At 38.4% G+C, this 17350-nt stretch overlaps 1 protein-coding gene across 1 annotated transcript in view; it reads left to right on the top strand.

Annotated features, from left to right (window-relative positions):
* The window catches only part of LOC105930227 (vertebrate ancient opsin), a 133227-nt gene extending 116139 nt beyond the window's left edge, over positions 1–17088 (top strand). Inside the window, exon 4 of the mRNA XM_036137972.1 lies at positions 16317–17088. Coding sequence (XP_035993865.1) covers positions 16317–16601 — 285 coding nt within the window. The 3' untranslated portion in view covers positions 16602–17088. The remainder of the gene's footprint in view (positions 1–16316) is intronic.
* Positions 17089–17350: the final 262 nt, after the last annotated feature.

A 17350-nucleotide genomic window follows, 5' to 3' on the forward strand; every position in this document is an offset into this window, starting at 1 on the left:
TGTTTTATTTAACAGGGTCTCACAATAATTGAGGAATGCTAACAATTTTTTTCTCAGTGGTCTGCTGAACATGTTTTAGATTTTAGTGGTTTTAAAATCCTTTGAATGATGTGCTCTGAGAAGAAAAAACACTTAACCTGTTATATGGCAGTGAAACATTTCCTGAGGGCCTTGAAAGTTCCAGGCCTATTGTTGGGTTAAATGAATTAGAAAAAAAGAATATGTGTTGGACAGTATAGCAGTTTATAAATGTATCGGGTCAAATCTTACTGCAGGTTATGATTGCTCATGTTGTGCAGCTCTGTGGGATAAGTCTTTGACTGTTTGCTTCTTGTTTTTCTTCGCAAATGTTCTGGATTCTGTTTTGCAGTTGTTTGTCTATGCAAACCTATTCCAATTGCTTCAATTGGTAACAAGCAATTGAATTAAGTATACCCAACTTAATTTATTATTAAGTTGGGCATATTAAGTCACCATGGTTTACCTTGACAACTTATACGCTAAATAAATTAAGCTGCATCGACTTAATTCAATTACTTGCTACCAGTTGAAACACATAATTTAAGCTCTAGCTGCAGTGTCTTCTTAAAGTGAAATGGAGACACACCAGAAAGCTTTTACTGGACATCCTGCATGACATAAACAGAGCATCAGCAGAAAAATGCAGAAAGTTCCTGACTGCTGTTGTGGTTATACTCCAAGATAAGCTAGTATTTGGCAGGCATTTCTTATCTTGAGGGGGAGTGGAGGAGTTGGGTTAATGGGGATCCATTGCAGAACCTTTTTGTGGCTCTCTTGTGTTGTAAAGAGCTGTTTATAAAAGCTACAGCCAGTGTAAGTTGATACATATTTTAGTAACCATCAGAGGGGAACAGCTTGTAGTTAAAAACTAAGCATGGCATTTTAAACAAGTAAATGTATATTATATTTCACCCCATCAGCATATATCACTGATGTTACATGCTGAATGATTTTGCATATTTGATTAAAGATTATGTCACCCCAGATGTCTTGACACCCCCTCCACCAGTAAGACGAAATAACAGAAGCCAAAGTTATGAAGCAAAATGTATCAGCTAGATTACCTAAATCCAAAGCAAAAATTAAATAAAAATTCATCCCCCTCAAAGACAAAAAGCTTAATTTTTTTCTTTTGTTAATAACTTTTTCAATGATTTAGAATTAGCAAATTCATCCAAAGTTTACTTTTTCATAATTCCTGTTCTGTTTGCTCTCCATGTCTCCTTATCAAGTCGCTCTCTAAAGCAAATCCCTTTGTTCCAACCAATACATTTAGGCACATGATTAAAGATGTTTTTCTTCCCTCCTGAAAGATTGTTCATTGTGTTGAGAAAAATAACGGAAGATAACTCAAAATGTCCCACCGGAGCAGATGGATAAAACCTTTTCCTAAATGTAATCTTTACAATTTCTTTGTGGTCCAAGTGAAGCTCCCGAAGCTGTGTGAGGTTTGAGAAAAACATTCCCTTCAGACCTTGTCAGAGGGATTTCGTACTGTACAAAACAATATGTACAGTTCTCTGTATTAGAAAAAGAAGTCTTATCTCAAAAGCCATTCGAAGTGTAAACTTTATCGACCGAGTTTTAGTCAAGAGTTTTTTGTTTAGTGTACAGATGGAAAGTTGGAAAAAGAAACATGCTCTGTCATTGTTTTTTTCAGGTATGTCACTGTTATCTCGTCAGTCTCTGTTTCACTCTGAGGTCCGACCACAAGTGCTGCCAATTGACCTTAGAGAGACATTTAAGACCAAACACCATCAACCTCGTGCCAGCGTGAAAGAGACAGCGAAAAGTGGAGAGCAGGGAACACCAAATGTCCTGTATGTCATTTTCAGTCTTCAATTCCTCCCAGCCCGTAACTATGGAAACTGTGAGTTGAGGCGAGTTGAAGACTAAAAATGCTGTACAGATACAAGTAGCAGCTGGTGTGGATGTTTCCCGATCCACAGTTGCCAGCAATCATGGCAAAGATGCTTGGGGTGGATGTCGTAAAACCTGGGGATTGACGGTAAGTTTTGACTGAATCCTCTTACTTTCTCCTCTTGTATTGTGTCCAGTAAGAGTCAGCAGCCGTGCAAAATAACTATACTTGAAGAAATGCTGTAAACATGGAAACCTGCAGGATAATGGGTGGTGTTTTGGTCAGAGTTTTATCAAGGCTCTGATTTCCCTTCAGAGTCTAAAACTGTGCTTACTGTATAACAGCGGGGATTTATTCTGGTGACTAAGGGTCTTTAAACTGGCATGAATTAATTATAGAAAAAGAGATTCCTCAGAAAACGATGTACTGAAAAGCTGTCCCCTCTATCTGTATCTGTTGTGGTTTCACAGATAGACAGTGCTGACCAAATGTATTGGTTCCCTTGGTGAAGATTAGTGCATTTATTAGTTGAAGGGAAATGGCAGTGTAAAGAAATAAGTGATAAAGGCAATCATCAGTGGCACAGTCTTTAGTATCCCTGCTGTCAATACGTTGGTTGTACAGCGCTGTATGTTCCCAGTACAACCACACTAAGGGATTTTTGATTATGCCTCCTCGCACAGTCTCTAAATAAGTGGTTCTCAAGCTTCTCATAAATAACACCCCAGTAAATACAAGGTTTTCCTAGACCCAACATTCTGAGATATATTTATAAACGGTAACTAACTGAACTAGTTAATTGCTTGTGTTAGTCTTTTTGCCCATTATTCTTAATTGCTACTTCCTAAACGATGGAGTTCAGTTCTATTTTCTTATTGTCAGTCAGAAGTTATAACGTTTCCCTATTTTTTTTTTGGTTGGAACAATGAACAGAAAAGTCAGTGAAAGTTAGAATTGAAAAGTGGGAGAATAAAGGGCAGATGGATACCTGAGACGATGCTCTTAAGATCGTCCTCACCAAACTTGACCCCAAAATCCAATATGACTGCTTTAGAGGATTCTGGGATACTGTGGCATTTTTTTTTTTTTTTTTTTTTTTTTTTTGTTGCAACAGAGTTTAGGGACTGTGGTGGTGATGGACGAAGGTTGGTTTTGTGTATATGGCAAGCAACTTTTATGGTAATTAGGCCTCATGTTTTGGATAATTATGGTTAACAGAGAGAACTTATATAGCGCTTTTCTAGTCATACTGAAGACTCAAAGCCCTTCACACTAGATCCCCAATTCATTCATTGGGGTTAAGTGTTTTGCTCAGTGGCACAGTGGAAAAGTGGAATCCAACCCACAAACTTCCGATTGCAAGAAGAATACACTACCCACTGAGTCACAGTTGCCCCTTACCCTTTTCAATCTGGAGAGAGGGCAATTAGAGAGATTCACTGACATAATTTAGAAAAGTTCTTTAGCGATCTGACCCCAGCAGAAGATGTGAAAGCTGTGAATGTCTATGAGATTGGATGTTCAGGAGAAGGGCAGGAGAATCCATGTGTGGAGAGCCTTACAAGCAAAGTCTTGTAGAATGATGGGATTTGACACAGATTGGCCACATGACGAGGTGATCGGTGGAAACAAGTGCGCTCGGGGTGAGTCCTCCAGCTTGAACTTTTGTCTAAACTTCATTTCAAAGACCCACTAACAACCTATTTAAATTTAATGGTACAATTTAAAAAAAAATTCTTAACAAATGTGTTTTTTAATTTTATGATTCTGTGCACTTGGTTCCTGGGGCCTTGAAGGAGAAATAGACTCGAGCATCACAGAGCCTTTGATTTACTTAACAGAGGCCCAGGGTACTTTTCAACATATTTGTTATTTGTTTTACACCAAACCTACCTGGAGGTTTTTTGTGTGGGGAGGGGGATGCTAAAAATCTTATTCCTTGTCTTATATTTACAGAACATATTGCCCCAGTGTATTTCTTTGCTGCACTTCTCTAACAAAAACTCCCTGTGTGCAGAGGTAAGATAAACGTGGGGCCTTACTGTCCAGGTGCTAGAAGAAATTGCCCTCTGTGTAACATTATGTAAATCCACCAGGTAAACAGAAAGCCATGCATTACTAATTAAAAGTTAGTTGGAGCTTAAACAAGTATAAATGAAGAAAAAACTTCAGTTACATTTATTCTGATTGATTATTTAACATACAAATGTTTTCCACATTGAATTAATGTAATAAAACTCAAGGCTGGATGTTAATATCTTTATGCTAATCCAATAAAAGAGGAATTTCAACAGTGGAAGGAAACTAGCATATCTGGAAAAAAGAAACCCATGAACAGGGAGAACATGCAAACTTCATGGATAAAGGGACTCAAACCCCGGCCCTTCTTACTGCAAGGCGACGGTACTAACTGTTCCAATGTGCAGTCCCATTTGAGAAATAATAGAAACTGAAAATGAAATACTGCATGAACCTGTATACTGCAAAGCTGATCTCTCTGCAGCTGTGCAAGAATGCTAGAACCAAAAGGATAAAGACTATTGTCTTTTTATGATTGGAGTTCATGCCTCAAATAAATAAATCTGTGGGTAAGCCAGAGGAGGTCCAACAAAATATTAGCCATGATTTTTCTTGTTTATGATTCCACAATTTCTATCCTCAACAATGAGCGATTCCATATTGGTTTCCTCTACTTTGAATCCTGAAAGAAGCTACCCCTCCATAGGTTGTAAAACACCCTCGCTTCACAACAAGTCACAAAAGCATTTTAGACTTAGATTTAGATTTTTTTATTTATAATGATATTGTTATTGAAATACACATTACAACAAAGGCTTTTAAACTTTTATTTTTTTGAGCACCATACTCAAAACATTGCTGAATGACTGCTTTACATTTGGTTTATTCTACATAAAACCACAGTCAAATAACCCTACTAAGTGAATGGAGTTAGAGGGATTAGATCAATCTACTGGGAAGCATTGTAGCAAACCATCTGTCCCCATCACCGAACTTGTAGATTCTAGGATTGTTTCTGCCTCTTGTTCTATTGAGGGAAAAGGTCTTGTTTTTCATATAAGCAGGGCGGCATGTTCAGAGCTGAGAGTAAAGTAGAGTGCCAGGAACTCCCAAGAGGAAGCCAGATGATTGTCATTCTTTTCACTCGTTCCAGTGTGCAGGAGCTTTCGAATCTATTCATTTTTTCCAGTGCACTCAGTGGACTGCGGGCTTTGCCGCAACAACACTGGAGAGTTTACCGACACAGATTAAGTCATGCAACCTTCACATGAAGTTTTTATCTGCTGATGCTTGTAAAAGAAACTACAAAGTATACACATGATTGTGTTTCTCTGCAGTTTCCTTAAGCTATAACAGGCACTATGAAGAGATTTTAAGAGTAATGTCTGCAGCCAGCCAATACAGGTGCATGTCAATTGAAATAGAATGTCAACAAAAAGCCTTAATTTGTGTCAATTTTGGTATAGATGACCTGAACCTAATAAAACCCTAAAATTCAGTTTTTACCTTCAAAATGATGGGAACGATGGAGTGGACAGTTGTCCAGTAGAGACTCACTGACACCCTCCACAAAGAGGGTAAGCTACAAAAGCTCTAAGTGGCTACAGCACAGAGTACTGTATGAAAGCCTATTGATGAAAATGTGGTGGAAGAAAAATTCAGACAGCAAAATGTGTAGAGTGAAAAGGGATAAAGGCAACCTCTATTACCTCTAGTTACCTCTAGTAACCAGTACATGGGCTGCAACTTTCAGGATTTAGGTTTTTGTTTGCTTTGTTCAGGACTAATTAGTTTCCACTCCCCTCAGCCAACAGTTATCTGTCACCACCCAATCAGCTCCGTCCACTCCTCAGTCACCAGTCTTCAGTCAGGTCAGATCAGCTCCACCTGCTGCCAGTAATTACTGTCAACTCTGGTCACCTGTTCACCTGCCTTCATATACCTTCCTCACTCACCCACTCATGGCCAGATTGTCGCATCACCTCACATACACTCCGCCACCGTGGTGTTTTCTGCTCAAGTCTGGTTCTGTCAGCAACTCCTGGTCCGTCTACATTGAACATTTCCAATAAACCCTCTTTAACGTAACTCTGTGTTTGGCTGTATTTGGGTTCACACCTACAATCATTTCAACAACTGCCACATTTCTTCTGCCAAGTCACTCTTGAATCAACTTTCGAAGCATCTAACCTGGGCTGAGGAGAAGAAAAGAGACTAGACTGGTCCTCAGTGTCTGAAAGGAATGACTTTTTAATTTTATTTCAAAATAAGTTGTTTGGGAAGCCCTGCCATCTTCCGGTAAAGTGTTTCCATTCTTGCTTAAATGACGACGGTATCACTGTGCATTAATGACCAGAAAGCTGGCTAGATTTACACCCCACAGGGAATCCATGGCATATTGTTGAGGATGATAAGAGACAGTGGAACCCACAGTGCAGACGAGCTGAAGGCACTATTGAAGCAACCTCAACTTCCTTAAAACCTCATGAGAGCTGGTTGCTGATCACCTTCATGTCGCCCTGTAGTGATTCCATAATTTGTGCAAAAGAAGCTCTGACTGAAACTGAATGCATGTACGGTACTGTATATGGACATTATTTGCAGAAGGCTGATTAAATTATAATACAATTATTTTCTTATTGGTTTTATGTAAAATTCAGATTTTCTGGGAAAATGACATTTGGATTTTAATTAGCTATGACTGCAACGTCAAGGTAACTGACCATATCACACCCATCCTTAACTCACTCCACTGGCTTCCTCTTTCATCCAGTATCGACTACAAAATCGCTCTACTAACCTATCAGTGTATCCATGGAAATGCACCGCCCTACCTCACAGACCTCCTCACGTAACCTCCGCTCAGGGAACAAAGCCACCTTACAGCCCCCCCAACACTAAGCTTCATACTATGGGTGATCAGGCCTTCTGTCGCTCCTCACCTCTGGAATTCCCTCCCAGACCACCTGAGGGCTTCTCAACCACCGGACTCTTTTAAGAAAGGCCTAAAAACCTATTTAAAAAAAAAAAAAAAAGCCTTTTCTTAAATGTATTGCTGTGCTTTGGCTTTTAAACCTGTTTTTAATCATGTTATACTCTGTAGCACCTTGGGATTGCTTTTACTAATGAAAGGTGCTTCAAAAATAAAAATGATTAGTATTATTATTAACAAACATTGGAAATATATCACTCTGTGTAATAGCTCTACATCACAAGTTTCATCCTACTGAATTACAGAGATGAATTAACTTTTCAGTGATAGTCATTAGAATATAGTCAAAGTTTGAAATGCACCTGTATAAAACAAAATAAACAATAGATTTATCATATAGAAGAGTACTCTTCACTCCTTAAGTTACAGATGAGCTCCCAATTGTGAGGGGATTCATGACATTCTGACCTCGGTTTTCCTCTCACTCTACAGGGGTAAGCTAGGATCACTGAAAACCTCGTGCAGACTGGATGTAGCTGCTCTCAGATGCTCCCCTCCTGAGTTATCATCAGTACAAAACCCTCGTTCCAACGTTTCTGTCAGTGCATCTCAATCGTCCATCTCCAAGCCTTGCTCTATGCATTCATCTGTCAAAGCTTTCACCTTTCTGTCCACTGCCTCAACACCTATGCTTCTCAACTAACTTCATCCTCCCCCACTTTACTGGTTGTCTCCATCACGTTCCCCTCCATCTTTGTCACTCTTCTTCAGTGTGAACCGCGGCACACAGATCCAGTTGTCGATCATCTCGTTTCTCTACACCTCCTCACATGCTTTCAGTTTTGGATGACCCACAGGTTATGGGCTGACTGGCACTGGGGACGAACGTGTTGCTTGTGGAGACAGTGTGAGGATATGTTTTTGTTATGTCCTGGGGCATTTCTCACTATCTGTCCTTCTGTGCTTCCATTCCTACACAGCAAATGTTTGATAGAATGCAGGAGAAGCTTGGTGTTGCATCAAGCAGTTCCTAATTCTCAATAGAAAATCTCAGTAAGAAAAAAAAAAAACATTCAAAAGTTTTTGCCAGCATGGCAGAGGTCGTATAAAGGTAAAACTTTACATGTTTATAAACCTGTTCTGCTCTCTTTAATCCTCATTGTCTCTCATTGGCACTTTAAATTTTTCATTATGTATTTCTGTTCGCCCTTGAATATGTGTAGAAACAGCGCATGAAGAATGTATTCATGAATAAGAGAGGTGTTAGGGCCTAAAGGAACATTTCATCCAGGTTGCTGTGACTTCATTGGGATTTTTAGAGTAATTGGTCAATAAATCTTACTTATCGAAGGTTGGTTCTCTTTACAGCCATTGTAGATATTTAGAACCTGCTGCAAATTGAATTTAGTAGAAATGACCTTTAAGCTGTGTAACTTGGGTGAAATCTTTTGGGCACCCTACAAGCTTCTCAAAGCAGTGCTGGAATTTCCCTCAGTAAGGTTATTGGGCTGCCTTGCTTAAACACACCTTTACAGCTTTTCTCATTTAATGTGAGGCTGAGATGAGGACTTTTGATGGCCACACAGAGGCACTGATTTTTTGTCCTGCAGACACCTTATGACTAATAGGTGGTTTACATAGGGTCATTATCCTTAAAAAAAAAAAACAATCTGTGCCAAAGTTTTAACTTCTTGAGTGATGTCTTGGGAAAAATAATGTTCTTCGCCTATGATGCCATCTGTGTGGTAAAGGGAATCAGTCTAGCAACATGTCATGCTCCCACCCTCTTATTTGAAAGCTGAGATGGTGTTCTCAGGCTGGCAGGTTACTTGTCCCCCTCCCCCAAATGTATCAATTATGATCAAACACTGACTTCAGTTTCGTCAGACCACAGGACATGTCTCCAAAAATTAAGTTCTTTATCCCTGAGTGGATTTCCAAACTGTAATCCAGCTTTTTCATCCTCATTGAGTGGCGTTGCAGTCCTTGTCAGTACAAGACTCGTTTCACAGTGCTTTGGCTCTGGGGTTGATGCATACGTTTCACACCAAAAAACATTAATCTCGCGGACCAAGGACCTGTCTCTTTCCTAAACAGCATACTGATTGGACATTCCCATCGTGATTATGCATGCTTATAACTGCTTAAAACAGATGAATGTTGCGCCTTCAGGAAAATTGTACCCAAGGAGGAACCAGACCTGTAGAGGCCCGATATTCTCTCCCTGAAATCTGGCCTGATTTCATCTGATTTGCCTATGAAGTCACAAAATGAAGCAGTGTGTGTTGAGGTGTTTTGCCATAAAATACATCCAGACCTGTGCCTCTAATTAATTAAATTAGCCTAACAACAGCTAACAGAGATATGAGATCATCACTGCGAGCTTTCCCAAACTGTTTAAAGTTATAGTAATATTAATGTATCTGAACTTCTTACTTTAAAAAAGTAAGAAAAATATATCCCACTCTGGTAAACAGTAGATAAAAGAACATTGTTCATGACCTAAAACAGGAAAAGTGTAAAGTGAATTAATGTTGGGCAGGGAGAACGCAGGGCTGTGTGAATGTAAATATCTGGTTTCAACACTGTATCAGTAACATCTTTGTGTTAGAAATGCATTGAAAATCTTCAACTAACACATTTTTAATTTTCTCAGAACAGCTTCTACAAAAGATCTTCAGGAGATATTGCACTTGCGAGGAAATGTAGTAGACTATGAGTATACATGAAACTATAGTATACTAAGTATACTACGTTTACTCGAGAACGGCATCTTTTCGCAGCGAGCATCAAGAGGAACTCACCAGGAAGAGCAGAGAATCATCTGAATTACATCTCAGCCTTGGCTGCGTGCTGAGGTGTGTCATGGATGTGGATGGACGTGGCAGGAATTTAAAATGCAGCCAAGAGCATGGAGTGCATTGTTATGCTTTCGACATGGGTTCTCAATTATTCAGAATCTCCCAATCTGTCCATCATCATGAGGAGATGGCCAGGTTTTAGCTGGGGAACACGAGGGCTTGGTTTTCTGCATTGGGGAGTTCTAACATGGGAAATGTGCATGAAATAACAGTGCTGAGACATTCAAATTATTTTTTTAAATTGGAAAGTTTGTTTAGAGGTCCATTATTTTATTTTTTTTTTGTATTCTGACATAAAGTGTATACATTTTATTCCCATACACGTGTGTCTTGAAGATAATCTGTCCTGCTCTGTTCGTTATTACTGCTCAGAGCTCAGCTTTTGTTCATTTTGAAGACTTAGAATGTTGTCCTAGTTAAAAAATTAGTATATAAAAAGTAATGTCAAGTAGGATTAAACTGTATTTTAAATATCTAGGTCTTATCAAAAAGTCAATAATAAGATAAAAGATATCAACTAATATGCCATAAGTATTGGTTTAGTATCAATTGGTTTGTTCAGTTATGAGTACCGTAGGTTGTGACTGAATGGTAATACATCAGAACAAAGTACCGGTAAGAATTAGTAGATTGTCAAGCTGACCACGGTCTGGTATATATAATATTCACTATGCATCTAAAACACAGTAAGATGGTGCTGATAATAAGATAAACCCAACTGCAAGCTGTTCCTAAAGAAAAGGAGATTCACCAGGAAATGTATTATACATTATAATGAACTGCTGATTTATTTCTTTTTTCACATTTAAATATATCAGAGCATCAAACAAGTTTTAGTATCAGACAAAGATAACTTAAGGAAACACAAAAGGTATTTTTTTAAAATAAGATTTAATTTATTAAGTGACAATAAAACTGTCCAAAGCAACCCCACCCTATGTGAAAAAGTAATTGCCCCCAAACTTAATACCTGGTTGCCCCAGGTTGGTGGCAATGACTGCCAAGAGTTTGGGCCAACTTGCAATAAGTCTTTACATAGCGTTGGGAAAATTTTGACCCAGTTTTCTGTGCGCAATAGCTTTAAATATGTCACATCGGAACACACACCCCTGTTTAAGGTCAAGCCACTACAACCTAGTCAGAAATAATCCTGGACTTTGATTAGGTACTCTAAAGCCTACATTTTGTTCTCTTTTTTGTTTTATTTTGTTCTGTTTTTTCTTTAAACAAGTAGAAGTAGACTTACTGGTGGGCCTCAGCTCATTGTTTTGCTGCATAACCCAATTCATAGTTCCATTTTTTCTGCAGATCTTCCATGTTGTGAAGTAGTAAAGCAGATCCAACAACATGCGAGAGTGCCATTATAGTATTTTTTTCCTTCTAAAATGCAGAATTTGTCATGATTTGAGTTCTTGCCCTAGTTTAGTTTCCTCTGTTGTTGAGTTTTTTTTTTAGTTTTTGTTATGTTCTGTTCCTGGCTTGCTCTGGTGTTTATGTTTGGATCTCGGCACTGATGCCTGGGGTCCGTTCTTCGTACGTTGCTTAAAACATCCAAGATCAAATGACACATCCAAGATGATTTCATCCGGCTAATCATGATCCGGCTAATTGGGTTCTTCCAACACACCTGTTGTTTATGATTAGTATGGCTGGATTGAGTTATCTGAGACAACTGCGCGTTTATGCGTTTGTTTAAAAGGGGAAATGTATCGATAGTAGAAACAATGATCAGCAGCGCTGCTATTGGCTGTTTAGCATGGCCAAAGAACGACCACAGTTTTTCTTCCAAGCAGAACACGAGCTTTTAGTGGAAGGTTATGCCGAATTTGAGTCATTAACTAAATCAAAGTCTGCTAAAGCCAGGCGAGAGGGCTGGCAAAAAGTAGCAGACAAATTAATGCGTGAGTGCTGTCCATGGTAGATGTTTATATTACTTTCTACAGTATGAATTTTTGCATTTTAATAATTTCATATTTACTTTGTTCTTTTATATCAGAGCCTCCACAGGACCCACTAGAACATGGGGACAAGTAAAAGTGAAGTACAAGAATATTCTACAAAATGGTAGCCTTTAATTATTATACTGTATTTTAAAAAGCCACTTGTTAATGCAAAAGATCCAATATCGGTGTCATTCCTTAGACACTGGAAGTAAAGAACGCGTGCAAACTGTGAATTTATTCATAAAAAATTAAGTTCTTCCTTTTCCAAGTCATCCACAGTTTACACGGTAAAACTGTATTGCTCCGTGTCTAAATAATCAATCCATAGTTTTTTCTAATACAATATACGGCTCGACAGGAAGCAAGCCTTTCAAAGTAAAACTAAACTTCACAATAAAATGGCCTGAACAAATCTTCTTACTGAATATGATAAAGATATAAAGCAAACCATCAAACAAATAACTTAAATATTTTCTATTTATGGCTATAACACCACTTTTTCCTCTTTAAAAGCCACTGTTAAATGATGTGTTTGTCTGTTTATAACAGCCACCAAGAAAAATCTCTCTACAATTACACTGTCGCGCTGCGCTAAAGGATCCTGTCTATTGCGCAATAAGCGATTAATTCGAAAAACTCTGAAATTATTCTTGCACCTTCCGCAACAGGTTGCAGTCGTAAAAATGGACATGGCTACGACAGACTTCCCTATCTCCTCCGCTTATAAAGCTGCGATCTCCTGTTTACATGAAATAAACCTGCTCGCGAGCAGAATAAAAGGTTTGGATGTTATTCAGCCCAAGTTCTTCTACTTGATAGTCTTGAGTGCATTTCAACCTTCCAAACATTCCAGAGGTTTTGTCCATGTTTTTCTCAAAAAGTAGTCATCACACTTCCTTTGTGCAAATCTATTTTCATGCTAACAATTTCAGAGAACACCTTGCTCCTTTTTAGCACACTTTGTTTCCGATGAAGTTATTTTCTCATCAGAGTACTAAGCCTTGCCTCTTCTTCTCTTCATTTTTTCTCTCATTTGAGATACACAGAGATAGAGAGGGTACCAGAACTCTCATCCTCTTATCTCTGAAGGGTTCTTGTGTTTTTCCACAGCTGCTCTGTAGCAGCACAAAGCACCACGGACACAGCTGCTGCCACTGCTGTTTCTCCCCCAACTTTTGGGACATTATACCCATCTAATGAATAAATTATTCAGGTCAGGATAATCACAGTATTTGTTTATTTTTCAAATTTGAAGTTAGCCTATTCAACTTGGCTCTACTACATACTTTTCCTTTGGACATCCACTGTCCTGTCAGTAGCTCCAACCCCCCAAGGGGCATCTAAAGCCACTTTCAGAGCTTCTGACCTAGATGAATCTTGCTCATATGTAAAAAGAAGTATGACGGCCCCAGGCTTATTGGTGGTGAAAACTTCCCTAACCTATGTCACACAGTCTTCTGGGTCACTTGCAGCACATAGGTTAGTCGAGCCATACACTGCAGATCCCAGCTGGTTTCTGGGCCACAAATATGAACATGAGTAATGAAAGTGTGAAAAACACAAAAAATTAGGTCCCTTACCTTCATTTCCCTGGAGTAGCCCAGAGGCCACGAGAGTAGACTACAGTAATATTTAAAACTGATCCATACATAATTACTTAATATAAATTGTCCCCATATGTTATTCTGGCTTAAGCCATCTCTGACAACTTCCAGGTGCAAAACTCCAGGAACTAGAAAAGAGGGCAACACTCTCACTAAAAATCTGCCTTTAGAAAACATGTCTTTTCAGTCCACTTGTTGTGGCAAAACTGGCTTTTCAGTTCTGAGCCCCCCCCCCCCCCCCCCCCCCCCCCCACACACACACAGTTAACATGTACTGCATATTTGCTTCTTTCAAACTATTTTTGCCTTAAGTCAAAAACACAATGGCTTTGTAATTCTGATAGTTGTGACACCATCCAGGGGGGCAGATATTCTGCAATTACAATATAACATAGAAAGGTTCCCTGGATCAATGTGTGCTTCTGATCTTTTTTGTGTTTCTGCTCTGTCTTCTCTAATACCCACTGGGTATTAGAGAATAGTTTATTATTATTTATTTAATTTATTTGTATGAATTTTTTTCGCCTTGTTCTGAATTTTTTTCAGAACCAGGCGCACCGCCACTTCCTGAGGCACCATGCAAATGTCGCAGCACAGACCTGATGTTCTGGACAAAATGTCTAAACATCTAAATCAGTTTTCTTCTTTAGCAAAAGTATACAAAGGGCAGGGTTTTCAACAATACACAATTTATGTTTTTGTTTGTTTTTACTTTATTGATACTCTTCTCAAAAATCAATAGAAAAAAAAAACTCCTTTAGCCCCTTTCACAGATTCTCTGTCAAGTTAGGACTCTGGCTGGGCCACTTCCAAATTCTACCCCAGTTATAACAAACATTTCAGTTCAATTAAAAGACTTTTGTAAAGGCTGCCAGGGGTATAAATACATTTAGCAAGAAGCTCAGGATCACGTATAAATCATTATCAGAATGTGTACACATGGATATTGTTTGAAGTGGACTGACTAAAAATCAGTATTTGTTGGTCGCTATTTCCAAATGTCATGAATCCACATGTTGGCAAGTCAATAATGAATATGAATTGGAGCTATTTGTCTTATAAATTACTTTGACATGACAAATGTTGTAATTTGGTGCTATGTAAATAAATCTCAATTCAACAAGTCTTTATTGGTAATTAAGTCAGACTGCCGTCAATGCCAACATCCAATTTAATTGATAGTGCCTACAATGCTAAAAGTCGTAGAAAGGTCTCTGTATCTTAGAGTCTCACTCTTCAGTATTTATTTACTGAAGTCAAAGGCTTCTAGGAATCATAGCCTGAATCAACATTATCAGATAACAACTTGTTTTGATATACGTATTTATTGTGTTACTGGACTCCCATGAGAGACTAATAAAGGCAGCTTGTCCTTGACAGGAAGGTACATATTTTTACATTTGTATGCTAGTTTGTCAAAAAGAACAATTTAGAGTAAAATCAATTAAAGGTTTAGTTGTTATAATGTTACCATCCTCTATTTTAGTGTTTCTCTGCAATAGTTAGGTTTGCCAGCAGCTGTTAAATGCCATATTTAGTTTATTAACAAACATACTTTTTTCAGCAGATTATCCAACCCTCAGTAACTATCATAGTCAGTCAGGTACTTCTGAGAGATTTAGTTGCTCATCCCTTTGCAAATGCTCTGTCTGTACTGAAGAAAATTCCCTCACAATGGTACTCTGAATGCTAAAAGTGGCTAAAAAGGCAGGGGGCCTGGTTTTAATTTCCAATTAATGTATCTAAAGATCATTTGGACACGTAGAGGCATTCATTGACCTTATATAGAGCAATAAACTTTCAGCCCAAAATGGTCAGACAATCATTAGGGATGGAAGAAGAAAACACGTTATTCACACCATAGAGAAAAAGTAGTTAACTTTATACTTAAACTGCTGTCACATTAGGTTTTTGATGCTCACATGTGTGTGCTCACATCATGTGGGTCCAAAAATGAGAGAAGGAAGGAGGTTTTGTGAAAGATTAAGTCCTCTCATGTTTTTTAAAGCATCTGTCGCTTTTTAACGTGTTTCCATTAAGAATGGCTGCGTTTACTGGAGATGACTGGGATGGAATTGACAGCGTTCCTCTGCGTCAAGGATGGATACGTAATTACTCACCTTTATCTGGTGGCCAAACTGTGTTACAGTAGTAAAATTATAGGTTGGCCCTGTGAAGAGTTATTTTCCTACAGCCTGTCTTCCAACGACATTTAAATGAAAAGCTCTTAAGCAATATATTTACAGAGATAAAACAGGAGATCCCTGTAAATCTTATACCCTTCGTCCCAAAACACTTGCATTTAACAAAATGATTGTCACACTTGATATGTATGATAGGCCTCAAGGTACAAACAACACATTTCCATAAAAAAATAGATTTTTTTTTAGCTATACAAACATGTATTTTAAAATCAGAAATAGTATGACAGCAGCGTAACATTTAACACATCAAATAAGCATATGAAATTGTTTTGTTTTTAACATTTAGTAGCTTTTATGTGGTTGTGTGAATTTGTTTTAAGGAAAGCCTTTTCAATAAGGTCTAAAACTGAAAATTCTCCCATCAAAAGACAATTGTAACATATGGAAATGCTAAATGTACATTAATAATCATCTGTTGGTGCTTCAATAGAAAGAAAATGTTTTTTTCTACCCCACTTTATCTACCACAAACTGATGTCAAATGTCATTGGCTAACTAATTTGGGACCAAATAATTTGTTTCCAGTAGTGTATTGTTCTGCTACAAAAAGCCGGTGACAAAATTATCCCAATGAAAAAGTAATAATGAAGCATGTAGAACATGGGGAGAAAGCAAATGGCTGAGATTGGATTTAATTAAATGTATTTTGCCCCAAGGTTGAACAGTGAGTTGCAGAAATCAGCATGCAAATGAAATGCTATGTAACATTTTTATGTCGAAGCTACTTTGGATAAAACAGATTTACATTTAACTACTGTACAAATATTATGTTCAGTATGTTGAGACAAACCAAGAAACATTATTTCCACCGCACGTTTGTAATTACAAATCTGGACAAATTCCTAACTCTGTGTTTGTATGCTTGCCCCAGTTTTACAGATGTTTCCAAGCCCTTTTGCACTGTGAAGCCCCCCGTGGAAGCTCAAGCATGAAGAGCTCCTCCAAGGCTGCTACCAAGGCCATGAAGGGGTTAGCAGTCACCGGACACCGCCGAACCAATGATTTGCTATTTGTGGTTGCATCCCTGGGTCAACCAGCCACCACAGTCCCCCAGCTGGACCCGTCTCGTGAACCGACAATTGATCTCACCAAAGCCCCCTCTTCTGACAACCAGCCTGTAGTCGTGGTATCACTAGTGGCCCACTTTGATGGCTGATGGTTGACTATTGCTCCTGAAAGTCATTAAGAATAAGGGAGGTGGTGCTGCGGAAGCTCGCGTAGCAGCGATCTGCCTCTGTGGTGGGTTTTAAAGCAGTTTGGACATCATTGCTGCCTTGGTTGTTCCTGGTGACAGACTCGTGACAAAAGGGAAACCGTGAAATGCCTCTGGACAATATGAGCAAAAATCTACTGCAGTGAACATGCAGAACCTTGGAGCCTGTGCTTATCTGCACAAAGCATGACTTTCAAACAATTTTCTTTTGATGAAGCACTGTTATGAAAAAATGATTATTTGGATCATTCAAAGGGCCTAATGTGTTTTGAAGCTGAAGAAGGACTGAGTTATATTTTTCTATTGATTTGTTACTGACAGCGATACCAAGTGCAGTAAAAGCACCTGGTTTATTTATGACCCAAATTATGTAAAAGTTTTGCTACCTGTATGTAAGGTTTTGACAGAAAAAGAGTTTGATGCAAAAGTAGAGGATTGTAGAAATTATTTTAGACCTTTGTTCTTCTAAGCTTTAATTTGTTGCAATTTCACTTTAGGACTTCAACCTGCACCAAACTGAACATTGTTCTAATTCTACGTAGCACTGCTGTTGTCGCATACTGGGAACATTACAGTGTGACAAGGCAGTCAGTAGTGACATATTAGTTGGTAGAATAAGGTTTAGGAATGACAAGACAAATCTTAATTGGCTCAGATAGTTGTTATAAATCCTCTTCTTTTCACATTTGTAA

The sequence above is a fragment of the Fundulus heteroclitus genome, chromosome 6 (assembly GCF_011125445.2).
Source record: "Fundulus heteroclitus isolate FHET01 chromosome 6, MU-UCD_Fhet_4.1, whole genome shotgun sequence".
Lineage (NCBI taxonomy): Eukaryota > Metazoa > Chordata > Actinopteri > Cyprinodontiformes > Fundulidae > Fundulus > Fundulus heteroclitus.